The sequence below is a fragment of the Apteryx mantelli genome, chromosome 1, assembly GCF_036417845.1.
Source record: "Apteryx mantelli isolate bAptMan1 chromosome 1, bAptMan1.hap1, whole genome shotgun sequence".
Classification (NCBI taxonomy): domain Eukaryota; kingdom Metazoa; phylum Chordata; class Aves; order Apterygiformes; family Apterygidae; genus Apteryx; species Apteryx mantelli.
The window spans coordinates 110,917,625-110,944,826 of NC_089978.1; the positions used below are offsets into that span (position 1 = coordinate 110,917,625).

General features: G+C 37.9%; 1 protein-coding gene across 5 annotated transcripts; it reads right to left on the reverse strand.

The window, feature by feature from the left end:
• Positions 1–289: 289 nt before the first annotated feature.
• CHODL (chondrolectin) lies at positions 290–27,202 on the reverse strand. 5 transcript variants are annotated; one of them, XM_067289786.1, is made up of 8 exons: positions 26,936–27,202; positions 10,826–11,135; positions 9,929–10,086; positions 6,559–6,606; positions 6,096–6,179; positions 4,609–4,711; positions 2,118–2,196; positions 374–458 (listed from the first exon to the last, which is right to left on the reverse strand). In XM_067289786.1, the coding sequence occupies exons 1-8, from the start codon at positions 27,033–27,035 to the stop codon at positions 456–458; spliced, it is 885 nt and encodes a 294-aa protein (XP_067145887.1). In that variant the 5' UTR covers positions 27,036–27,202; the 3' UTR covers positions 374–455. The 5 variants fall into 5 exon arrangements, with proteins under 5 accessions (XP_067145886.1, XP_067145887.1, XP_067145890.1 ...); XM_067289787.1 differs by lacking the exon at positions 374–458 and adding an exon at positions 2,290–2,399 and having other exon boundaries at positions 2,122–2,196; XM_067289788.1 differs by lacking the exon at positions 374–458 and adding an exon at positions 2,327–2,399 and having other exon boundaries at positions 2,141–2,196.

A 27,202-nucleotide genomic window follows, 5' to 3' on the forward strand; every position in this document is an offset into this window, starting at 1 on the left:
TGCAGGAGAGATTAAAGGAAACAAAGAAGCTATGTTTAACTACAAAGAATCTTAAAACTGACATACATTGTAGATATTTCCCCATAAAAACTTCAAATGCACTGTTCATTTCATTGCTTACTACTAGCTGACTTATGTCTCTTAGCAAAATAAACACATATCCTTTATTTAGCATGGCATATTTTGTTACTGAATTAATAATCAAACATTATAGATAAAAAAAATGATCATTTGCCTCAAGGGGGAGCTTACAGTTCGTCTTGTTGATCCTTTGCAATTTTCAAGCCATTCCAAGCTAATGTTCTGAGATGACACTATAATACAGCCTGACTGCAAAAATGTTACTTTTGCTTCATTTTCAGTCATTAAATCATTATACCTCCATGCTACTGTTCTTCCTAGGTGTCTTTGAAATCCATAGCGTGGACTGGTTTGGACTGGTTTTTGTTCTTCCTTTACTGAAAAATAAAAATATAAACTGTTTTCAGTACACATGTCCCTCTATGGTCCTGATTCAGGTTTGTGATCAGATCTGGATCTTTCATCCCTACTTGAAGGCCATCTTTATTGTTCACATAGCACAGACTCCCCTTCTACAAAAAGGTTATGCCCATGCTGCACTGAGCATATCACCACAGTGGTCAGTCAAGGCAAGCAACTGTTACCAAAGCTATCAGACCACGGTGTTTAGGAGAGCTCCTCCCAAGAACTGAAATTATTCAGTCTATTTATTGTTTTCAGTTTGCAGTCATCCACACCTACTCATACTGAGCAGTCTTTTCCAGAGATGGATAGGGACACTGTTTGACCTGGGTGGTGGGAGGCTGCGTGCTTTCCTCGCCCCAGGACAACACAACGTGGGGATGGGAGTCCACGCGCCCCAGAGCCTGCGTCCAATGCGCCCAGGCTGCAGCCCACCCACCCAAGGTGGCTACGGCAACCCTGCCCACACTCATCCTGAAGCTGCATCCATGTGACTGTGATGCAGGTGCTACCCTGTACAGGTAAGTCAGAAAGTCTTTTCCCTTCAGCGCTTGACCTAACTTCTAATGAAATAATGGGATATGAATCAGACTCCTAGCAATGAATGACTGTAGTAGAAAACTTCCTTAAGCCTAGTTTTCACTCAAAACTGTTGTTAGTTTTTTGGGTTTTTTTTAATGAAAAAGATAAAACTGTTCCCAAAAGTACTTGCTCTGCAGCACTGTAAAATGTTCAGTCTCTAATACGAACAAGAAGCCCTGAGGTACCCTTTAAACTGAAGCTAGTCCTTCCCCATGGCTAGCATCTTGGCTGGTACTACTGCCACAATGCATCACCTTCCCTCACTTAGATGGCAGATGACACTGCACTGTAATCTAGTGAAAAGAACGAGCACTTAATGACCTGCTGCAGCTGCATTTCAATCAAAAGGTTTTAGACCCTGGCCAGAATATTTTGCACTTTGGTATTTTTTCCAATTCAGTAAAAACCAAAGAAGTAGTCCTTCTGCTACAACATACTTCTGTAAATTGGAAGCCTGGGAATCAAGAACCCAGCAGTCCTATATATTCAGATGTAAGTAAGCTTAAGTGAGTAATGTGAGTGAGTTTAACTTGATTTAAAGCGTACTTTGAGGGAGCAGATGGTATAGTAATTTCTAGTCCCTCCAGACTTACCTCTGAAGTCCTACAATGTAATGCATTAGGTACCTGAGCCCATTGAAGTAACTGAAAAGACTCCCATTGATTTCAGTGGACTTTAGATCAGGCAACAATGCTATAAACAAAGCAATTGCAATGGATCAAACAGTTCCAATATTCTTTCTGTAAGAAAGACATTCACTAGTGCCTTCCAGATTAATACAGCTAAAATCAGGCATATTTTGAAAATTGTAATGAAATGCCTTGAATGGAGAGTCCTTGCCACAGAGCAAGCACAATTTCTAAATACCTTGGATCAGAACTTTAGCTGTCACCAAATGAACATATCTTCAGCTAACCTATGCTGAATTTCACCAGCTATACATCTGGTTCGGGAAATAGATTTTAGTTAGAAAGGTAAAAAGGTGCCATAAATAGCTTGAGGATATTACTGCTTTTACTTTGAAATGTAATCATAGAAACTGAGAAATATACCAGGTTGGAATTTAAACTTTCTGCAAGGCATTCAGATGATAATGGAGATGGGTCTTTGAAGCAGTTTCTCCTTGCTTCCCTGGAAGAAATGAAAGGGAGAGCATCTAAGCATGAATGAGCTGATCATTTCTACTAGCTACGAGGAAGATGTTTTGCTTTGCCTTACTACTACCCTTTAAGAGCCCACGCCAGGCAAAATTAGTCATGACCTTTCAAGCTAGGCATGTCCTGGTTGGCCATGGATTGTGGCTTTCAGAGGAAAGGTCACCGTGTTGTGGAAGCCTAAAAAAGAATGAGAAGTCAGGTTCATTTGGAAAGTTGGGGATCCCTCCTTCCCCAGCAGGATAGAATTCCTTCTCTAAAGCTCTGCAGTTTCCAGCTGACCAGTGAAAGTGGTTGCTTCTTTATTTTTAGACTTGCTTTTTGCCCAAGAATTGTGTGTTTGTGATGAAACAAAGTGACTGGCAAAATATTTGGTAAATACAGATGAAAATAAAGTGGGAAACATTTTTTAAGAACTAAAATCTTTGTCTTGACAGATACAAAGGAAAATACTTCATTCTGGAGATACCAGTATATTTCTTTGGACTTTAATAAATTTGAAAGAAAACTACATTTTATTTGCTTTAATCAGAAGTCTTGGTGCAACACAAAAATGAACATTCTGAAAACAAACAAAAAACTATTTTGCTTCAAATTTTTCCCCTTGCTTTTGTATCAGTTCATCTACCAAATCAATTAGCCAAACAGAAAAAAGTACAATTTTCCAAGCTGATTTCCAATATCTGTGTCAAGCAATTTCAAATTCCTGGAAGTTCAGATGAATTATTTATGAATGAACTGCTACAGCAAAGGCCTGATCTAAGCCCACTGAAGTCAACACTGCTATTGCTATTGATTTCAGTGGGCTATGAATCTCATTTTCTTGCTAGGACTATTTGAGAGCTGAACTGATCCTTACTTCAGCCTCACAACTCTTCATTTTTTGTGGAGAAAAAACTGCCAGAAAAGGTATGAACATGTATGTCATTATACGTACCAAGAAATCCAGGCCCTCTGTAATGTATTCCAGAATTAGATTTAAATAATTACTATTGTTATACACAGGATTCCTTTATTTTTTTTACTTTTGCTTTGAGTTTTCATCCTTTTATCCAAACCTCAGCACTGGGACTATACAAACTTTCAAAAGCATGAATTTGCCTGCCACAACTGAGGTTGAAAAATGCATGTTTCCCTTTTCTTTATATGAAAGTGCATGTCATTAGGACACAATTTATTTTCTAATGAAGATCTCAGAATATCTTTTCTGTATGTTCACTCCTCTCAGTGGGACATGTTACTAAGGAGCATCGTGAACACCACAGTGTATGCTGTTACAGATAGGAGCAGACTGACATTTGAAGTGTTTTCTCCCCCTTACAATAAGGTTTTTAAATATTTGCAGAAAATTCAAGGTGAAAAGCCACAAAGATGGAAAATAATGGCTTAAAGTGAGGATGAAAAAACTTCTAATTTCCAAAGACAGTCATATCACAAATCTCATATTAGTATTCCTGCCCTCTCAAGAGGGCTAACAGAGCTTCTCAAACTATTACTGTTGTTGCTGTTTTACCAAAATAGTTTTTAGCCATAAACAAGTTTCAGTTAACCATTTTTTTCTGAGCTGCATTAACATGAGAACACTTCCTGAAGGAAAAAAAAAATCCCAGAATGAAAAATACTTTCAACAGTGAACAGAAAGATTAGACCAGGAAAAAAAAAAATCTATCTTGATAGCATATTTTGAGAAAGGTAAAATGTCAAAAAAAAAAAAAAACCTTTAAAGCATGAATTGAAACACATACCCTTTCATAGGTTAAAGTGTTTCTTATTTGTATAGTAACACAACTGTTTGACATTGTATCTATCAAAGAACATATAAGAAGTAAAAAGAAATTGCAAGGCCTGTGGCTCAAAACATTTTTTTGCTTTTTGTTTTCAATGTGTCTGCTATAGCAGCTCTTCTTTTACTCTTATGAGATGTGCCCTGAAACAGAGGTAACCAGCTACTGGGCTTGCACATTTATCCTTGGCATAAACTGCCCTTTTGGTCAGAAACTGAGGTAAGTCCTCGAGTTTCTCACAGTGAAGACCCCCACAGTTATTCCCCAAAGCCCAGATGCTGTAGAGGTGGCAATCATGCTGGAAGAGGTGAAGTAAAAATGCTGACAGTGGCTCAGCACATCAAATAGTCAAAGATATCTTTTTCAGAAGTGGGTAAAATCCTAGTGGCAATATACTTTGAGACCTGGAACTATTTTAGATCATTGTGGAAAAGCCTGAAGGTGAATGTTGAGCTGTAACAGCTGTAAACTGCTTGGATTTTAAGAGATGAAAAGATGCTCATTTGTATATTTGGCAATAGATGTAAGCAGTCTTTCAGTATGAATAGCTTGACAATGGAAATATGAATTCTGCATTATAAAACCAGTTCAGATCAGTATTTTACCTTTTATGAAGCATCTGGAAACAGCAAGTCCCAAAAGCCACCAATATCAACAGCAATAGTGGTATAGTGGGTATTACGACATATATTAGATTTGGAATTATACCTACAAGACAAAGGTTTCTCATTAATGCCTTCCATCTTAAAATACCATGTTAATAAAAGAATCTAGAGTAAAATATGAGAAATACATTGGCTTAAATAAAAGAACATTTCTGCATTTCTTCTGTAAGAAGAGCTCCAAAAAGAAGAAAGATGTGGCAGTATCAGTAATAAAATAATACTTCCCCAGCATTATGTAAAATATGACCTTAAAGACTCAACTTCTGGCATTTTCTTTGTGGATTAATGTAAGATTTCCAATTTTTTGATTGCAAATTCAAGTATTTAACAAAGTACATTTCACAGCCTATTATTTTTACAGTGCAAATAACCTGTCTGCTCAGTTGTCCTTATACGTTGGATTCTCATCCATGCAGGACCACAACAGGAATGAGTCCTGCTCTTGTCCCCTCCCACTCATTTTACAGGCATACTTACACCGTCCCTGGCTAAAGCGGGGGAGAGCTGAAGCTACTCCCCCGCAAGTCTCTGGGAAAAAGGAGGAGGAAAATGGTATGAAGCTGGGACTCTTAATCACTGCTTGGAAGAGCTGACTGGGTTTAGTTTCTAGAGAGGATCCAATTGCTTTTCAGTAAATATATGTCCATGTTTTATAGCAATTTGCATTTAAGGTACTTATTCAAAACAAGGATGATGGGTAGGAAATAGTCTCTACAATGTATTTTCACTAGCAAGCATAAATGTGAACATTCAGATACCCCACCTGCTTGTTTGTTGGGTTTGTGTACAGCAGTATTAGGTTAGATATCGAATCTTTGCAAGGTTCATTAAACTTGTAATACTGATTTCAAAATATTCATCAGTTCCTCAGTGTATCTATTCCTCTGGAGTTACAAACAACAGTGGGAACATCAGTTAGGAAACTGGCTCAAATCCAGCCAACAGGGATGGAAAAGGAATGACAACTTTCCATAATCTAGTGCTGGAATATTGTAAGATTCTGAGTGAGGTGAGGAAGACCTCAGAGATGGGGCAGAGGTGAATAAGGTGTTGGCTCTCACAGCCTAGAAGCAGATGTCCCATAGCTGGGTGATCACTGGGGAAATCTTGTGCCTTAACAGAGATTCATCAAGTTCACAGAAGCACTGTACAGATTTCAAGGACTGCTACACCACAGATCTGGATCAAAGTTTGAGGTAACACAGGCAATATTTGGTTTCTACAGTTATCAAAAAAAAAAAAAAAAAGGAACGATTCAAACATTCAAACTCTGGAAATGTTATTTAACAGTATATTTTTTCAGGGCATTTCCTGGGCTAATAGAGAGCTTTCTCCCATTGACAATAATGGAAGTAGTTCATAATTAATTTAACCAAGTATACTGTTAATGTTTTTACCAGAACACTAAATTCATATGAATACATTACCTGTTTCAGTAGCAATAACATGATACTGATCTTCTGGTTTGTTTGTATCATATGGATTTCCAGCTGGCACTGTTGGAAAGATGCCTGAAAAAGACATTAGACATTTTAGAAAAACAGTAAGAACAAAATATGGCAGTTATATTGTTAAATAAATAGTAATTACATTTGGAATAATGAACATTTCCATGTTCATATAAACGAACAATGTTCATTTATATCATTGGATATAAATATGTCAATGTGATTTTATTGCAAAATTGGGATTACATCTGGAACAGTATTCTGAACTATATCCATACATCTGTAGCTATTGTATACTCTCTATAGGATTCATTTCTCATATATTCCAGTGCTAATCTATGCCTGCTTTTCTAATTTATGCAATTTGGGGGGTTCTTGTAAATTATCCTTACAATTATGTATTTACCATTGCAACTCAATTTAATGTTTCAAAATATCTTACCGTAATCTAGCTCCGCTCTGTCTCCTAATTCTTTTTCCAAGACATTATCTGTTAAATCAATAGTTGAACAATGAAAAAATGTGTGTAATAAAACAGATTTTTTTACATTAGTTTGCATGCAGTACCACAGAAATAGTCTCCAAAATGAGAATTTCTCAATTCTTCAGCATTCAGTAAGTACTTCTTACCAAAGACTACTTGAAAATTAGTATTAATTTGCTTCTAGTTCATGCTTTTTTTTTCTTAGAATTTAGATAAGTAAGTGGTGTAGTTTAGTGTAGTTCCAATGTCTGGCTGCATCTGCTAGGTTACTGGCTAAATCACTGAATCCCATACTTTCATGTGCTGAATAAAACTCCTGAATTTAGTTTTTTAACATATCCAAAGTTTCATTCAGGCAGATGATCCTAAAACAGTTGAAGAGAGGAAGTGTTCTTTATTAATGCTCAAGCCTTATTCACATTTTCAAGATAATACTGCAAAAATATTAGCTATGAACCAAAACAGAGAAGTGGAAGTTTGAGGCTAGATGTCAAGCTTCATTTGGTTTGGTTTTGCAAAAGCAAATACAAGCAATGAGCAGTGAGTTCTAATATATCAGACAGTAAAGAAGTAAAATTACCAAAAGAGGAATGACAGCATCGTACTTCTTGTAATGCATAATAAATTGGACAACTAATTCATATCTGAGCCATACAGCAGAGGCTTGTAAGTTTACCTAGGGCCACTGCTATAATTAAAAGATTACTCAGATGACAGAAGGAATTCCCTCCAATTGAAAGGATGGCCACAGATGTGTAATTGTTTGAATACAATTCTGTTATCGTAAGATTATAATAATGCCATAGTACTATTAGCCTGCAGTTTGCAAGTGTCCTGATAAATGCAGAAAGCAGAAATGAGAAATCAAAGAGGCAATAAAGCCTATTAGAACAAAAGCAATTATTTCACCTACTTTAGTAAAAGCTGGCTGTATTTGGCCATGATATAAAGAAGATACCACAATACTACAAAACTGAGTTGCTGGCTCTAGACAGTAGGAGAAGAGATGAGTTTTTAATTTGATTGCATATTCAAACCTGCAGGAGCTGGTCAGAAACTAAATGTGGTTGCAATTGCCAAGCTATAATTAAGTTTAAGATCCTGAAATGATCAATATGATTTAAAGCCAGACTAAACATTGCAACACTAAATGTTGTCAAGGGAGGTACTATAAAAAGGACTTAAAGCAAAATGGAAATAACTACCAGAAACATAATTGCTGCTTGCGTATGACTGCCTAATGAAGCATAGCCCTGAATTCACTGTTAATACAAGTAGATACAACTCCATTATTGCCACCTACAACTTCTCAGTTTTGGCCTATGAGTGGTACCATTCACCATATACTCAAAACAGAGGAAACAAATACTGCTGGTAAAATGGATGTTTTGTAATACAAATAACTAAAGCTATTGCTATTACAGTAATTTGGAGGAAAAAAGGTCTTTTGTATGTCTCACCAAGTTTTAGATAGAAAATGTAATTTTCTTACTTTGTGGTACTTTCTTTAGGTAGTGAAAGAAATGTCATATACCTATTTATATACATTTAAACATCTACTCTTCTCTTCCATGTGATAGACAAATACATTTCTGGAGAACAGTCTGTTTCACTAAAGAGCACAATTCCAGCTGCTTTGAAAAGTAAATAGCTACAATTCAGCAGTACTGCATTTAGCTGAATAACTATGTCAGTCTTAACAACATTCTATCTATATGTTGTTTGCCTTATTGATTTGACATTCCTCATTATAACCAGTAAGCTACTTCTATATGGTAAAAGAAATATAGATTTGTTTTTGCTGTTACTGTTATCGCTGTTTTCTGCCAACCCCAAAACACCCAGCATTTTTTGATGGTGAAAGCAATGGGAATTAATAATTCTGTATCAGATCACAACTGGAATGGGCAAGTAGCTCACTATTACAGAATATTTCACTTACATTTGTTTCTTTTTTAAAGATATAAAATACACTTGAAACTGAGCCCTTTTAATCAAACTTGCATTTTCCAAAATAAAAATGTGAAATTATGTTGCAATTGTAATAACTTAAAACTTTTATTTTATTCTCTCATTTCAAAATAATTGTGAACAATTGCAAAAAGTATTGGTTAGTTCTACAGTATAGGTAATTTTCCTGTATGGCACGTGTGACCAAGATCAGCAGGAGACAGAGATAGCCACTAATATTTTTTTTGGTGAAATGTTTGGACATATCAAGCCTTCCAAATATTATTCAGTATTTGCTGGCTAGGTATCCTTCTCATTAAGACACTAGAGAGTAAGAAAGTTATCTATCCAACAAAACTGGTGGAAGAAAATATCTTGGATCTCTACTGACAGATGTGTCTCTACCAAGGGATTGTGTTCATTGCTAAATCATGAATACTGGGACAGCAGGTAGGAAACTCTGCAGACTTAGATAGCTCAAATGGCTGCTAAGAATAGGATTTCATATGCATTCCAATTCCGTTGAGCCAAATTTGTGAGCTTTTCAAAAGCTCTTTGAAAATATTTGCACAATCTTGCTGAAAAACATGTTTTTCATTCACTGTAAATACTACCAAAAGTAGAAACTGTGACAGACTCAACTTGAAGTTTGCTTTTCATGTCCTTTTTCTGTTTGCAATAAATTCTAGCTTATAGTCATGTTTCCTCTACTGGCATATGCAGAACCTATGTCATGTCTGGAAGTACAGCCAAATTGCATAAGATCTGGATTTTTTTGTCATCATCTAGTATGTCAAGCTAGTATACATCTGCTTTTCAGATGTAGATAACTACGTGTACAAATGCAGAATTTTCTTCATGCTGTTCTGGACTTCTGTTTGCTTTCTTTAAGCCAAAACTTCTAGACAGCTGTTACATATAAGTTCATATAAATTGCCAGAGATGTAAAATTGCAAGGACAGAACACTTTTTGCAGTATGACCATGAGATGCCTTGGTCATCCTGCTTGATAAGGAGCAGGAGAAGTGGGAAATGGCTACTTATAGTGCTTTGTGGAGAACAGAGTAACTAGTGAATGAGTTAAATCAAAATTAAACCGAGAATACATAAGAGTGAAACTAATTTTGAAAATATTCTTTATTATAAGACCTCAATTTAATGGAGAAAAATACTGGATACAGATAAGTAAGTACAACTTTCACTAGATTTCATGTATTACATCCCCTATTAATGTTCAGTTGCTCACACACTAAATAAATCACCACGACATGCAGATCTGATAGTGTGGCCACAAGATACCTGCAGGTTCCCTCACAAAACAAAAGGCACTGTTTTTCTAACATTTCCCACCGATGAAAATGACTTCAGTTCCACCTACCTGGGCCATACTTGCAGATAAAATTGTGCTTCATGTTGCATCTATCATCATTCCATTGATAAAGATATGGCCCTCCCAGACCGGGGTTTGCAGTTGGCTGATGATACATCACAACACAGGCTTCACTTCCACAGGAAGGCTCATCTGTATACCAATTTCTAGCCGTACACATAAAAACATTCAAATACTGAAGATTAAAGATTCATCAGAACATCTAGGGAAGCAATTTACATGCATGAAGAAATGTCAACCACAGTGGCTTCACTCTATTTCAAGATAAGCTGCACTTCCCACAACTCCTCTGGGAAAGAGTTTAGGGCCTAGGCTCCAAATCTCTGGTTCTTAAAAAATTCTGAACAGCCAAAGCACCTCTGAAGAAATGACACACTGCCATTCTGTTACCCAGTTTCTTTCTTATCTGACCCTTACCTGTCCCTTCATATTCCGAGTCCTGTAAGCTGCTACTGTTCTGGCCTTTGACTTAATTAAAGGCTTTTCAAAAGACAGGGTAGAAACAAAAGCATTTATGTTAAATAATATACATTAATTTCCTTGCTGGCCAGCCTTCTGATTTGAGGTGGCCAGAGTCTTGCAGAATTTGTCTGCCTGCTTCCACACCGTATCCTAAATCCTTTATGCAGGGCAGAAAATCTCTGAAAGCCATAAAAAGGCAAACTCATGAGATAAGAGTAAGGAGAACTGTAGAGTGAAGCCACATCATGTCATCTTTCTACAGCTTCAAATTCAAAACCCTGGCTGCCAGCTCCCTTTTATCTGAAGAATTTAGGAAGTTATGATGTTGATTTCATGGGCAGCAAGTCCTCATGCTTGTTTATAAAAAATTTGACTTGCTAAGCAGTGCACTCTATTTCTCAATGAGCGATTTCACAGACTTACCTGAATGGTGAAATGCTTCCATCAGCCCATTTGTAAAGGTCAGGGCAAGCAGTTGTGACTAGTCCATCACCGCTTCTCCACAACCCAATCCAGAAATCACCATCAGAAATCCCAGAGCCTGATTTAGTGAGGTTTTGTAACATGTTTTCTATTAGCTGCTGTTCAGCTTCACTTTCCAAGCTCAGTAAAGCCCCACCATCAATTTCACAAGCTTGGCGGGCCTCCTGAAAGCCCACACGTCTAGACAAGTCCTGGAAATATGCTATCTTGTAACATGAATGCTTGAAGTCACCATAGCACACCTTCTGACCTGAAAAATACAAATATGAGAGTGTTTAGAGTATGTTAATGAATATCACAACTGAAAAATATAGCACAGCATGAATACAGTGATGTGGAAGGACTTTTTTTTTGCCCCTAATTGAAAGGGCTGATAATGATAGAGTTAACACTGCTGAAAACCTTAGCTTGAATTTGCTAAGGTTTGCAAATACCATACAGTTCACAGGAACTGAGGGCTTTCTTCCCAAGGCCTGTAAAACTCTCCAAAACACTGAAGACTCCCACTGACTTCTAGAAAAATGATCTCTACTTAATGATTATACCATTTGGCCCCTCTGTTAAAGCTAGGATTTAGTTTGGAAAATACCCTCCAAACATTTCATACTAGTGAAAACTCCACTTCTGCTAGATATTCAGCAAAAATATTTGATCAGGACAAAAGGTTTCAAATTCTCGATTTTTAGTGGCAAGCAAAAGTCAACAGTTTCTTCAGTCTGTTATCTGACATTGAGAAGCTGTATTCACATCGCACTCATAGCTAAGTTAATTCACTTATCTCCTGAACTCCATTATGTTTATGGGGGATGGGGGGAAGGCCACACAGGGGAAGAATTCTAAAAATATGTATGCAATTCAGTATGCAATTTTGTCATTGGAGAAGAAGAGTATGTCGGTTTGTTTTTCTATCTAAGTAAGAATTACTGAATAACACTTAAGTAATAAGAACTACCAGACACTATCTAGACTGTTTAGAAGCTAACAAAGTCTATCCTTCTACTGCCTGTAAGCTTGAAATTTCGAAAGGATGATATTTTACTGTATCAAATAATTTTTGCATTTGAAAATCTTGCATTTACACCCATCCTTAAGCAAATCCAGATATGTCACTATCATGTAAATAACCCCTTGGCTTTACCTTTGAACAGTTTTTAACCTTACCATTAAAAAATATATATATATTTAACACTTTGTCACTGGAAAACAGAACATCATCTACATTTGCCAGTGCTTTTCTATAATAAAAATAAACAGCAGTGAAAAATAAAGCCTAGAAGATACAATGAAATTCATTCTTCTTGCTTTAAAGATACTTCATTTTCATATTTAGTGACAGAGAAGCACATGCTTCTTCTGTAGCAGGTTGCATACTGCACAGTAGCTGACTGAAGTTTTGTCTCTATTTGCAGGTGCACAGAGTACAACTTCAAGAATTCACAGAGAACAATCAGGACCGCATCAAAATTGCATGAACATAGGAACATAAAAACATGATCATCTCATGCCTTCTAGCTAAATTTATATTGCTGAAATCTTTTTTGTTCTGGCAAATGATCTAAATTATAGGGGCAGTAGGGATAAACACCTACATTTAGTTTTTCTAGCGTTTCCTATGATTCTTTTAATCTATCTCTAAAACCTTTTCTTTACAACATCCCATTAAAATTCATCTGGGAGAAAAGACCCTCAGTAAGAGGAATGTCTTTCTGTCTCATTCTTATGTAGACTTGACAGACAAACTTTCTTCCAAGGAGTCATCTTTTTTTTTTTTTTTAATCAGTAATTAACCTGCCTAAATAACATAGGAACAAGAACAACCTAATGTAAGGACAACCTTGTACCATAGAGACCTGCCGAAAAAGCCAAACTGTGAAAGAAGAAGAGAGCATCTATTTGGACTTTCTCTGACAATGTCCTGACAATTCTGTGCATGTCCTGATTCCTTTCCTCCCATTTCCCTTTATTCTTCTAGGTTAAGAGCCTTGCTATAGTGAATGTAGTTAAGGTTTGTAGTGCCAGCTGGCCTATGGTGCTGAAGGATCAAGAGTCAGGCTCTCCATCATTACAGAGGCATGTAAGATAATGTATTTGTTAAGACTTCTTTAACAAAAAAATATTATCAAAGTAACAGATTTAAGTGCTCAAAAGCTAAGCGTGAGCTACATTTGTAACCACAATTCATCCCACACGTGTGTGTATATGTGTATATATATAAAATATATATTTAATATATGTGTATGTATGTATGTTGTATGTTACAACTGAATCCTACTAACCTGATCACAACCTTTTTCTTTCCCCAGGACTCTAAGTCTCATTCACAGGATGCAGAGCGCACAGTGAAAGATAAGCTGTTCAGCATTTTCATCCTCATTGTTTGGTGAGTGACTATGGCTTATAGCTAGCATACACATATGTATACAAGTGTGCAAATATCCAAAGGCTATTACCGAACTATGAGAGACAAGAAACATTTATAACGAAAGAGGGATCACCAGTTCTAATGCACCAGTTCATATAAATAAAGGTTAGATACAGAGCTTTAATTCAGGATCGGTATGTAGATTTATGGAGATTTCTCTATCCATTGTCATATTCTTTTTTATTTCCCAGTGGATTCTTAGGAAGTTTTTATGACTTCTTTCATTTTGTACACATACTCTTCATCAACCTTAACAAGTAAATTATGAGCAAATTCAGGTAACAAAATATCTCTATCATCATGATTTCACTCATGCAGGAATGCCCAGATCAAATGGGTTGATTGGCCACTACAGATGCCAATTCATACGCTGTGACCCCCTTTCATGGTAAAGTAGCTAGCTTCCCATCCGTTCCTTCCCTCATCTCCTCCTCTCCCAACATTTCTCACACGTCTGAAGTGATCCTATGCTCTGTTCCCATGCATGTTCTCTGTTTTCCAGTTCCCCTGCCAGTAACAGTCCCCAAAATTGACTCCAGTGACCTATCCAACAGGATACACAGGTCCTTGCAGGCCAACTGTCTAAGCACCTTGAGCGTATTTATCTTCCAGCCAGGTGCAGGATGATCAGTTAGCTGCTGTTTGGAAACACTTTGCCAAATGGCACATGCTTTTTGTGAGCGGCTAGAAGGCTTACATCCCTAAGCCATAAGCTCTGCTGTACACTGGTCCAATATTGAAGCTGCATCAGTGTCTAAGCTCCATCACCCATATCAAGCTGAGGAAAACAAGTAGGGAATGTACGGAGCTGGGAGAAAGACAGGCAGTGGTGGTACACAAGGGCAGTACAGCAGCTCTAGAGGTGCTATGGCAGCCCCAGCCATACCCTCATTTTGTGGAGCCCAATAACAACAGCTTGCTACTACTATGCACTTGGAGCAGAAGCCGCCTTGGAGCTGTCCAGAACATAAAAGCAAAGGCCCAATCCATACCCAAAGGTTTTAACTCATAAATTCTTTTAGATAAAACCTCTAAAATGTGTGAAGATCCTTATATTGTTTTCAAATCGATTTGAATCACTTTTGAGGATACCACTATTATTACAGATATTTGTGTAGGGTTAAGTAACTCTGTCTACAAAGGTTCACTTGTACAATTCATTTATTTTATAATAATTTTAAAATCTAATCACTAAGTTGCTTCTGTTCCATTTGTTACCCTCTACATCTGCAGCAAAAGAAATAATTTCCTCCTTACAGGTTGAGTGCTCATGTGACAATATAACTTCAAGGCAAAACAGAGAAAACAGCAAGAAACTAAGAAATATTTGGGATGAAGATCCATCCTGTGTGAATGAGATGTCTGATGGAGAGTAGTAAGCTTTCTCCAAAAAGCTGTGAATAGTTTTTTGTTCAGTTAATTTAGTTCCTTCTGTTTAGGCACTGACCTACTCTGGATTTTTCCTTTCTTCTTCTGAAGGAGACTTTTATCATCTTATCTGCTATAGCATAACTAATTCAATGTGTTAATGGAAATCTGGAATTGTGCATTAATAGCTAGAAAAATCAGTTGACATTTTAGTGCTCTTCTCAGAGCATGCTGAGATGTCAAGTTTTCAAGCTTCATTTTTAACAGCTTTGTCTCCCTGCTAATTTATGAACTACAAAGCAGAAATAATTTACCAGTGAAAAATGACAGAATGGACCACATATTGTATGGCAGACAAAATACATATGAAAACATTAACTATAAGCTATTTTGCCTTTTTCTAACATCTTTACAGCAGACAACAATCCACTGTTAATGCGAAAGTAACATTTGTTATTTCTACTTCATAAGTTTAATTCCAATTTTCCTACCTTTACCATGAATAGAAACCAATTTTGTATACAATTCTATTGGAACATATCAGGCCAAGATACTACGCAACATGAACAAGTATAGGTAAGTCAGGCCTTTACAGCCTTTCCACAAAATCTGCCCTAAGCTGCTTGGGAGATGAAGTAAGACGAAGGAAAACATTTTGCTTCATCCCAGGGCATCCAGAAAAAGAACAAAAATGTAAATTTACTTAGTACTCTCGAGCATGAGACCAAAGATCCAACTAATGCATTCTATAAGTTTTAAGAATTCATTCTTACTATTATCCCTTATACAATGCTCAGACAAATTGAGGTTTCAACCAACCAATGCCTCTATCCAGCTTATCTGCAGATACTGCATATGAAGGTGGAGTGCTTATATCTTGCTTTTATGGAGTGTACTTTCTCCTAATCCTTAGGCCACCTTCCCTCACCCAAACAGAACAGCTCAGACCCTGGTCAGAAGAAGGCATAGGTATAGGCAAAACATGCACTTGGCTTGGTACCATGAACCCACATCACCTTTTCATCAACATCAGAGCCCTAGAAACAAAATTGCTTTCTTGCTTGTGAAATAATAGTGCTGTGTTGAAGCAATGACTAACTGACAGATGGGGAAACTGCTCTTTGCAGTCTCCCATCTTTGAGCTGGGATCAAAACAGCAAGACTAACTCTCCCCAATTTCCTCACTGGAAGTTTCTTCAATTTTCTTCTCTTTCTCCTTCTCCTGAACATATCAGGCATACCTCAGGCCCTACTCCCTCAGCCTTGGCAATTTCAATTGCCTATACTGCAGAGAAACTTGACTGTCTGAAATTGCCTCACTTTCACTCACTTTCTGTCTCACTGTTCCATTAACAGAAGAAAGCAGATGTACAGGATTGCTCTAAGAAGTGCTAGCCACCATCTTCCTCCATATGGAACAGTTTTCATCCTTGAGTGTCACACAGCAGCTCCATAACATAATGTTTTGATGACAACATTAAAATAAAAATAGCTTTTCATTCAAATACTTGATACTTCATTAAAACATTTCTACAGATACTAATTTTGTGGGGAAAAAAAATCTCCTTTAAGAGAATGAGAAACAACCAAACAAATATTCAGCTGGTATTTCAGTTAATTAGGTCTCCATTATGTTCTCATAATGATGCATCATTAAACAGAAATAATAGGTTCCTTTAGGTCTGCCATGACAGATAAATTAGACCAAAATGTCACTGAGAATCAAAATTACTGTTAGACTACTGAGCTCTAAGACTCATCCCCCTAAGTGGTCCTAACCATGCCCATGGGGTGCTTGAAGTTTGCCTGGGTAAAGAATGCAGCTTGAATTTTTGGAGATCTGGGGAGCTGACTGGCAGAAGAGATGCTCTCCACTAGTGAATCCCGTCCCCCTTCCTTTCGGACCTCGGGAACAGACCTACAGCCCAGTGCCCACTTCAGCTACCATTAGCATTCACCTAGGAGATTAGCAGGGACCAGCAGCTGTGTTCCTTTGTTTTCTCTTTTCAGAAGCTATGCACATACATAAAGCCTGCTGTAGCAAAGTCCATTACATTTTCATACTGTGACACCCACCCCCCCCAGATAATGAATTCAGCAAAAAAAGCAACAGATGAATATTTGGTACAGAGGAATGTGGAATATTTAACACTAACCAGAGTCCCACAGGTCAGAGGGAGGCTGATGGAGGCCTCTGAAAATAAAGTAAGAGAATAAAGACACAGACTTAAGTGAAACTGATCATGCATTAATGAAGCAATAATATGAATGAGATAATAGCATGAGAGAAATATCTACATAAATTAAGCAAAATACTCCACTGGCTATATATGTTTCTCCCCTTGCATTATAACGACTAGGCTTGGACTTGAGCTTGTGTACGTTGGCACATTGACCTCAGTGGCAATGTAACCAGTGCTCAGGATACAGGACACAATTTGTTTTCACTTATCCTTGTTTCACAGAGTGTTCCCTGCTGAGTCACAGTAAAGAATTTTAGAATGTGGCCAATAAGTGGATAAAAGGTGTTACAACTTTCTAGTCACATTTTAATTCAAATCTGATGCATTATATGTTACCTAATCTTTGTATCATCCAGTCAGATTTTGACTGGATTCAGCTGCTGCTCATGCTGTGATATATTATGTTACTGCTGTTGATGTTTTACTGTATCATATTTGTGTCCATCCAGCCTACTGAATTTAATTTGTATTTTTAATGAATCATATTACTTTTTTTCCTTAAATTACTTCTGTGATAAGATTTCATAATTACATACTGTCTTTCTTTATGATAAAAGTGAATTGCCATCTTCTCCACCAAGGTTTGTAATACTGAAGACATGCTGCCCTTTAATTTAGTCATAGTACTCAATTCAAAAATGTTGCCCAGCTCATGCTCCTGACAAATCTAACTGTCAAATCAGTGTGCTACCAATTTTGCCATTTAAATACAAACTGCTACACAGATCATTATGCCAGTCAGTATCTGTGTTAATATTTTCATAGGTAACTTTTCCACACCTTAAAAGGGTAGGCAAAAAAGTATCTACTAACATCTATAAGTCTGCAGAAAGAAGAGCCAGTCATTATCGATTCATACTATTTCTGGTTCAAGGGTTATAGCTAAAGGTCATAATGGTGTTTCTCTGCCATGATTTTTGTGTGTGTGTGCATGTGTGCACGCACGTGCGTGTAAGAAAGTCCTTTAGCAAAAGTTCTGAGTCCCCTTCAAGGGCTTACATGAAGTATTCAGAGGACCACATTTGCCTATTAAGCAAGTACTTAAACTTCATAGAAGTGCAACCCCCCCTCGAAACTGTTAGAGGAAGGGGCAAAGCCTACAAGCCAAAGCTTGTCAGATAGTACAGTTTGCTGGTTCATTTTAGGAAAGAGAATCAGTATCTCTCCCAGCAATGAAGATGGGTTTTGTGTGTCATGTCACTAGTTCATTAGTGCACAGACTATGTCTAAGGTGGCTTAATAGAGTCTGGCTTCAGCCACCTGTAAACCATTCATTGCAGAAATCACCTATTAGCCAGAGTTTTTACAACACTTTTCATAGTGGAGTCCCTTTACTGATAAATTCTTAGGTATTAGCATATTTAAAGTGATAAAAGACAAAGAAATCTTGGTTCTCTCTCAGAGGCTGGACAACCTTTCTTTAATTATTAATCATCTAATATCCTATGGAACAGCAAAGATGATCTGATAGAGATCCTCAGCCACCAGCAAAACAGCTATCTCTAGGATTAATGTAATTCTTGCACAGAAAGAATACAGGGGAAGTTTTTTTTGTTTTTGTTTTTTTTAAATGTACTACATTGACCACACAGAGATTTAGTACAGTTAGGCTGAATATGTAGCTACACAAGAAGCCGTTTGTTTAGTTCAGGTAGATATCTTCATTTTCTCTTTTGCCATGGGGAACTGGTCAAGATTTTAGGTTCATCTATTGCTGAAATTGAGTTTTCATATGTAATGCCAGCCCTTATTTATGTTATGGTATTGCCAAATTCTTTTGGGGACACAGAGTTACCTTGCTCATTTTTGAGGAACAACTACTTCAGCTAACCAGCAATGCTATAGTTATACAAAGCACAGCTATCAGAAAGGAGACAGTTTGGTTTGTAAAGTGGCATCGGGCAGTGCCCATTTGAATATTAGCGTTTTATTTATCACTGCCCCCTTCACTAATACCTAACTGTTCCATGGATTTTGCCATCTGGCTGAATGTGATTAAAATGAAATCTGATTGCTTCCCTGCCTATTGTAGCAACAAGGTAACTAGTCAGTAAAATAGATAGAAAAAGTGTGCACATATGAATGCTGATATTCATCTGAATTGGTTACTATTCTGGGGTTTATTAAAGCAAAGCAATTCTGTCCTCAGAATTTGCACTGCTATAGTTCTTGGGAAGATGGAAGCAAAAGCTCTTTGTCCTGCAAAACGGGCAAGTTTTTCATTGTGCCAAATGAAGTGCTGGAGGGATTTGCACTCCCCAGAGAAGAAACCAAGTTTGTCTTGATTTTCAGAGTCAGAGATGTGGTGCTTCAAATGCTGGTCTGTTCTTGACATGCTGGAAAGTGGAATACCTGCCCTCATGAAAGGCTGTCATTTTCCCCAAGCATTAATAGGTTTATTCATTCGTTTCCCACAGAAAATACACACAGGTTAATTTCTTATAATTAGCTTCACAGCACAGGCTGCAGGAATCTCAGGTCATTGCTAAGAAGTAGCTTGATACCTAAATCTCATTAGAAGCTAATCAACATTTCACCATCCATGATTACCCTTGCAGAAAAACATACCATTACAATAATGTGAATCAATGCAGGGTAAGGATTTTTTTCCCCCTCCAACTGGGATATGAATATTCATTTTTATGAAAGAACAGTACAGTTTTAATCACCCCTTTGAATGATATGTCAGTGTCAGAAAACTACATCTATACAGTATTTTCTGATTAGTTTTTCTGGTCAAACCATTAAAACCATGACAACTTTCCCTTCTAAGAAAAACATACCTATTTTTGACGTGGGTTCTGTTTCAGATACTTAGCATTTCATAAGTTTAAAGCCCAAGACCTGTATAGCTTTTCCTGTCAAAATCGTTTTCTTACTTCTGATCACGTGAACTTTATGAGTATATAGCATAGGGTTGATCACGGCAGACAGTCATTTGCCTGTGTAAATGGCAAAATGGTACTGTCCTTGGGTTTCATCATCCAGGCAAAAGTGTCACAGTTGCTCTGACAATCCTCTTAAAAAAGTTGCTAGCTGACTTCTTTTCCCACATTATGAAGGAACTGAGACTACAATGTCAGACCCATATTTCTTCCCTTCTATATTTGAGGGGTCTGGCAGCATTGTCACTGCAAGAAATGCAGGGCCCTTGGCCTCACTGAACATGAAGAAAACGCACTTAAACTGAGCCCTGGCATCTACAGATATTAGATGACTTAGGTTAGCACTTCACACAGAATATGCACCTTCTCAATGGGCAATAAGGGAACTCATCAGGAGCATAGGATATGAATACATCTTGCAAATGAAAGTGTTTATGCTCTGGCACCTCAATTTCTCTTACAAAGAATGATGTTTATAAAAACAAACCTGCAAAATTACCCTAATAACAACACTCTTCAAGTTTGCAAAGGTTACACTCATGAGGTATGAACAGTCCCACTCACCTCCACAGACTCAAGCAGAGACCAATGATAATACCCAAATGTCAATACAACCTATTCAAAATAAGAGGAAATATGATCTACATATCTAGTCTACTCTGAATTTACCCAAGACTTAATCATATTATTACTAGCAGCTTCAGCAGTAAGTGTTTGTTTTCATTTTTCTGGAAAGTCTTCATCTTTCTGAAGTTTGTTTTGTACTGGTAGTGTGTATATATATACATTGTTTAACATATCACAGCCTAAATCAGGCCAAAAATGTTCTATTATTTGATCTGTTTAACAAAAAAAGCATTAAGTACTAACACCAGAAACTCTGACAAGACTACTGGCAATCTGAGTCTCTTCATCTATAGATTTCAGTGTGGCTGTAAAGATCATAATAGATTTCCTAGACATTTTTAGACAGGAGTAATATGCCTGCATAGTAAGTTGTGGTTAGCATTTTTTGAAAGACCTTTGACAGAACTATAGGGTCCAAATAGCTTAAGCAACATGTGTGACAGCCTAGGGGAACAGGGAATATACTTTTTCTCCTGCCCGAAACCAGCAGACATTTTCACACATACCTAATTTTATATACATCAGTAACTTCACTCAACAGGATTTCTCAAAGGCATAAATATAAGCACTTCTGTGAGCTTTTCCTCATTCCTTTTTTTTTTTTTTTGCTCTCTAGAAGGAAGTAGTTCATAAATCGTTAGTCATTGAAATACTGATCATCAATCATTATTCAGAACAAGCACCATCTATTGTCTGTTATTCATTCAGTGAACTGTGAACTCCATTTATCCTGTTAAGTGTATTTTTCTGGATCTGTTACCATGATACCTGTATTTGCCATGGATGCAAGTAAAATTTATGTATGGAAGTGGAAAAAAAAAAATCATATTCACTTCCTCAGTTTATGGACCTAAAGTTTCCTAGGGTGTAACACCTTACATGCATCTCAATATAGGAGTGCAATAGAGTTGCCATCTTTTTGCAGTAGTTCCATGATGAAAGGAAGTAGTAATAGATGAGTCCTTGCTCATCCACCTTGTACTCAAAATAATGGGAAAAACCTTTCAGACAGGAACTTAGAATTAGTGACAGTTCACCTAAAGCAAAAATACCAGAAGGGTCCTTCAAGGGGCAGAGATAGAGGTTAGAAGAGTTTTCTTCTAGAGCAAATTATTGTAAAGCCAGAAGGAAGTAAGGCATACCTGTTTACTTTATATCACATCTATACAACCCTGTATGGGGAAAAAACTTAAGATACCTAGAGTGGGATTCATCTCACGTAACTTTAGTCATTCATAATGTAGCTGTATGTACCTGATCTGACTCACTTACCTCACCGTATGAACAACTGAGAGCAATAAGCATTCTGGTATATGCATTATTTTCAAGACCTATATTAAGATCAAGTTAATCGCACCCTAGAAATGCCTATAAAGTGAGCCTAGAGTGATTAACTGCATACTGCAGCTACATTTACACCTAGAGCCATGCCAACTGTTTAGTTAAGACTCAGTATTCTTAAGACTGCTTGGAGCTGAAGGTCCTCCTGTCTGTCAGTGGTGGGACTGGGGGCTTCTGAAGCAACAGTCTAATCATTTCAGACCAGTGAGTGCTTGGCGAGTACAGGATTTAGTACTACACATTCTTATCTCTTTTCTGATCTATGAGACTGATTTATGAGTCTGTCATTATAAAGAATGTCATTATAAAGAATTAGTCTTAAAATAAAACTTACAAAATAGTGTTGTAAGTTTACAGATCCATTTATGACTTAAGGCATATTTTCTGCAACAAACAGCTTATGATCCAGAAGTTTCTTCTTCACAAGATCCAACCTGAACACCACGGGAGAAGAAAATTCAAGGTACAGGAGTCCAACAAACAGGCGAGACACTGTTTCATACCTAGCTGCTGCAGTGGGACAGCACAGCAGCCTGGTCTCACTCGGAGTAAGAAAAGCCCCTTAAAAGGGGTGCAGATCATCCATCCTGTCCCACACGTTACAGCTAGGACCATAGCCTCCCCTCATCTCGTAACTCCTTTCATGCTTCCCATCCTAGGTGTTTTCTCTTAAGACCTTAAGCCAAACTGAGGCATGGGATGTACCAGGGATTGCCAGTCTCAAGAGTGAGAATTGCATTGCCTTACTCTGTCTTTGAACAAGTTACCAAAGAGAGGAAATTGTATTCCTGGAAAGCGTAGTTGGTTCACCTGAGCCAAGAGATTAATTTTTCATCATTCTTTCTTCAGCCTCTGAATAGAGCTGCAATGCAGCCAGCCTGCATAACTATCCCTTGGAGGCAAGGCAAGCTTTACAGGGTTGATACAGGGAGATTGTCTCTAATACATAAGTTTGATTCCTGAAACTGATTTCTACCCTGCTATGGTATTCATCTACCATAAAGTATCTCAAGTTATCAAAACTATGTTCTCATCTGAATCATAGCAGTTTACCTAATATAAAATGTCTTTCCACAGGATATAAAGGCATTTCTTGCTTAGGAGCAAGAAACATTTAGAAGAAATACTTATGTATGTATGCCCTAAAGTCATCATCTCATTTCACTTTAAGCACATGCTTAACCTAGATCATTAAGCAGTTCCCAGGAAGTCATTGCTCGAGACAGGTGTCTAAAGAGAGACTTAATACAGGAGTTGGAGAGTTAAGTGCCCAACTTGCCTCACAGTCATCAGAAGGAAGGAAAAAAACAGAACATGTCTTTAGTGATTACAGAGACCTACATTTAAACCAATCAAGCAAAAGAGATCTTGTACCATTTGAATGTCCATTTCGATTAAAACCTTCCTTAGTATGGAACCAAATGCTGCCAGTATCACCTTCATGACCTGGGAGTGAAACTACCATCTTTTCACAACTAAGTATTGTGTTCAATACACAACTGTTGCGTGTCTATAGTCTTTTCTAGACTATACTGGTAGAGTTTTTCTAATTATACTGTTTCAACTTTTCTTAGAACTACAAATATAGCAAAACAGCCTTAAAAATAACAGTCCATGTTCCTGAAAAGGAACAGAAGCTTTCATCTACCAAAAATGCTCAAAGCCTGACAGGCCAAACTCAGGTGTAACAAGCAGGCTAAGCCAATTGAACTAAATTAAATTGTGTCTTTTGAGAAAGGGTTTATGTTATCGCTATTCAATTCAATAACTGTAAAGGTGCATCTTTAATTATCTTGCTTTACAATATTTTATGACCGTCTCAGATCAGGTCATAAGCTACATGAATGAACACATCCATATCCTTAAAGGCATCTGAAGTAAACAAGCCTATAGTTTAAGAGCAGCTTTTGTTGTTTCACAACCCGACAAATTTTTTTCCTCATTTTTGGTAAGTGTTATATATCCAATTATTTTTGCATTCAAAATAGACCTGTATTGCTTTAAAATACTGTATCAGTATTTAATCGCCTCTAGATACTTTGCCATAGTGAAATGTAGAATTTAAAAAGCCACAGAAATACAGAGTGCCAGCAAACAGCCATCAGTAAGGTATAATGTTTATGATTAAGACATAGGTTGTTAAATGGTTAGTAATAAGATTAGCTTGCATCTTTCCTGCCCAATAGATACTTAAAGTAATTGCATCTTTGCAAACTGCATTATCATCACTTCATGCTCTTTATGATGTCATGGGACAGCGAGGCAGACTCAGCAGTTTTTCCTGACCCTGCTTTGGTTTTTTTCCCCCCTTTAAGAATCAATTCTCTGGCAACACTAGATATTCTGATACAGGAGGCTGTGAAACATCTCAGTCCACATTAAAAATTGCAGTCCATTTGTCTTCTATTTAACAACTCCCAAATTAAAGATGGCTGATAAATACCACCCAAGTGTGAAAGATCTGACACAAATAATATATTTGATTATATCCTTGAGAAATTAACACAACTGGAAGAAAAGAAATGGAACCCCCTTAGTTAAAATAATGGCATATTGAAAAAGCAGACCTTCCCTTTCATGCCCTCCTGACACTATGATCAAAATTGCTACAATTCTGTAATTATTACTAGGTCTGATGCAAACTTAAGTAGTTAATGGAAATCTTTCCATGAATTTCAACTGGCACTCAAACAAGTCTGTTTCAGGAACATTCTCTGTGCGAGGGATTATATAGCTTATTTGGAAGAAGAGCAGAAAGATTCCCACTTACTAAGTATTATGGTGACTGAAGCATAAATTAACAGTTTTCCAGTATGTCACACATCTGTTTCTATAGGATGTAGGCTACTATGATTTGAAATGCGTGCCTGCTTAAGACCACAAATTGTTGCTTCTTATATACAGAAAAGCTACACAGAAGTGAGGAGAAAGCAGTAGTACTATCTCTTGTTTGAAAGAGTGCTGACACTACTACTACTATCCATGCACATGTGGCAGGATAAGGGTGTGGTTCTTGCAAGAACTAGAGAGCTCCCCTGTCAGTATTTCAGAAGATACTTGTGCTCTGCAGGCATAATAAATATATTGGCTATTATTGCATAGTACAGATCCCCTTTGCCTAATGCATATAACTGCAGCTAATGTATCTAATAATCCTTAACTAGTTTCTTCTATAACTGGCTTCAAATCCCCTCCTGTATTACATTAGGCAAGTATCAGCTAGCATAGCACAGTGACAAAACAGATTCATCACATGCTTTGAAATGCTTCACAGTGAAATACAAGGTAGAGCCTGTATACTTTCCAAAACCCAAAGTCTCATATGCATCTAAGACTAGTTTGACTTAACAGTATACATGTATATACATTGTTTTAAAAGCTGGAGCTCTGTTCAGTTTGCTATGTATGTCACTTAAACATGGAAGATTCAGCTCAAGGGTTAAGGCACTGTGTTTTCTCAGCCACACATAGTCTCCCACACAGAATTTTGATGCAAAATACAAACCCAGGAATGAGCAGTCTTCACTATTCCTTAAAATAACAAAGCACATGGATATGGTCACATGCAATACAGCAAAGTTCTTATTCTACCTACCTTTGTCATAATGTTAAACTATTTCAGGATATACTTTGAGCAGGTATGATTTTTCCAGAGTATTACTACTTAACTATTGTTTCCTGAAAGGAACGTTTTTGCATTTAAGATCAACAGCACACCTTAGTTCTATGAATGAACCTGCTTCAGATAGGATATCACTGAAACAGTCAGCAACCATACTCCACAGGTGACTAAAAAAAAAAAATCTTAGTTAAGCAACCACGCGCGTTTGCTACAAAAAAAATCCTAAAACTAAAAGCATATTAAAATTTCTTGATATGCCACCGTTATAGCACCTGAAACAACTTGTATACAAATAATTTGTGTTGTTTTGGAACTGGTTTACAAAGACATGTTCCTACCTGTGTATACAGAGATTGGCACACAACTTGCTAATAAGCATTGCCAAGTGTGTCAATCTTTGTTTCAAGACAAGTGTAAGCACTTGCTTGTGCAGCCACATGCATTCAAGAGCCCATTAGCTTCAACTTGGAGGATTCGGCCCAGAGTCCAGTCAGAAGTAGCCTTTCCATTAAGCCTAGCAGCTTCTGAGCTTACCTGCTTGTGTGCCAGAAATGTATAGAGGGATTCTACAGCTCTTAAACTAAGCCTAAGTTCACATTTTAGTTATGGATGATTTCTAGAGTACTGTCTTCCTCTTGGTTTTGTGGCAGCCCTCAAGAGAATTGGAACTATACCCACACACAATAAAATTATGATTTATGCTAGATTTTAAGTTTGCTTCTTTCTAACTGCATTAGAACATGAAGAAACATTCCTGTATAGCTGCAAACAAGTCTCAATGTACTATTATTTCTCAATAAGACACTGCACCAAGTATGCTCTCTTTTGAACTGCTGTGTTCAAATACAGCAAGAACTCTATTCTGCAGGCCAACAATCAAATCTAAAAAGCTATCTGTAAGAGACAATACCATATTGGCAGAAACCAGTTTAAAACACTGCAGAAGTTTGACAGCCTAGGTTTCTATCTCTGAGGACAGTTATTAAAGACACAGCTACAACAGGATGTTTAAAAGATGCCCAGTAAAAATATGCAGTTAGTTTTCACTGTGCACTCCAGAGAAAACTTCACAACAGCTTGCTTTCTATACTATTAATATTAATGAGTAATTTGGGTCTAATTTCCTTATTCTTGATTCATCTTCCTTTAACCGTTAGATTTGCACCTTCATTCTCTGCCTCGATAGCAGAGCCAAACACGCAGTAACACCCAATGCAACACACTCCACGCGATTTAAAGCCGGACCCCTCAGCGATACAGCTCCTCGCCTAGAGCACCATCCTTCTCCCTGAGCACTAGAAGAAAAAAAAAAGAAAGAAAAAAAAAAAAGAAAAAAAAACGCACGTTACCAACACTGCCCAAAAAGCAAACCTACTCTCTGTTACGCTGAAACTCATTACTAGGCAGGTAAACTTCATTATGGCAACAGCGCTGGCCCAGAGCACCCTTTGGGGGGGGGGGGGGTAAGTGCCCAAAGGGGAGCGCGCCAGCAGCAGGGGCGCGGAGAGGGGCCGCCGTCCCGCCCGCCCCGGCCCCACTCACCGCTGAGGACCCGCACAGCGAGCGCGCAGGGCGCCCACAGCACGGCGGCGGCTGCCAGCGCCAGCAGCGGCACCGGCCGGGCCCCGCGGGCAGCGCCCATGGCAGCGGCAGCCCCGCTGCCGCCCTCACCGCGACAGGCGCGGGGCCACGGGGCTGGGCTCGGTTCGGTCCGGCTCGGCTCGGCGCGGCTCAGCGACCAGCCGCGCTCCCCGCCGCGGCGCCGCACATGCCCGGCGGTGCGGTGCGGTGCGGTGCGGTGCGGCTCCC

Coding starts and splice junctions, on each gene's coding strand:
- CHODL (XM_067289785.1), bottom strand. CDS start 27,035: ATGGGCGCTGCCCGCGGGGCCCGGCCGGTGCCGCTGCTGGCGCTGGCA. Junction 11,136..26,935: donor CGCTGTGCGGGTCCTCAGCG/GTGAGTGGGGCC, acceptor TGTATTTTTCAG/GTCAGAAGGTGTGCTATGGT. Junction 10,087..10,825: donor GGAAGCATTTCACCATTCAG/GTAAGTCTGTGA, acceptor GTGTACGGCTAG/AAATTGGTATACAGATGAGC.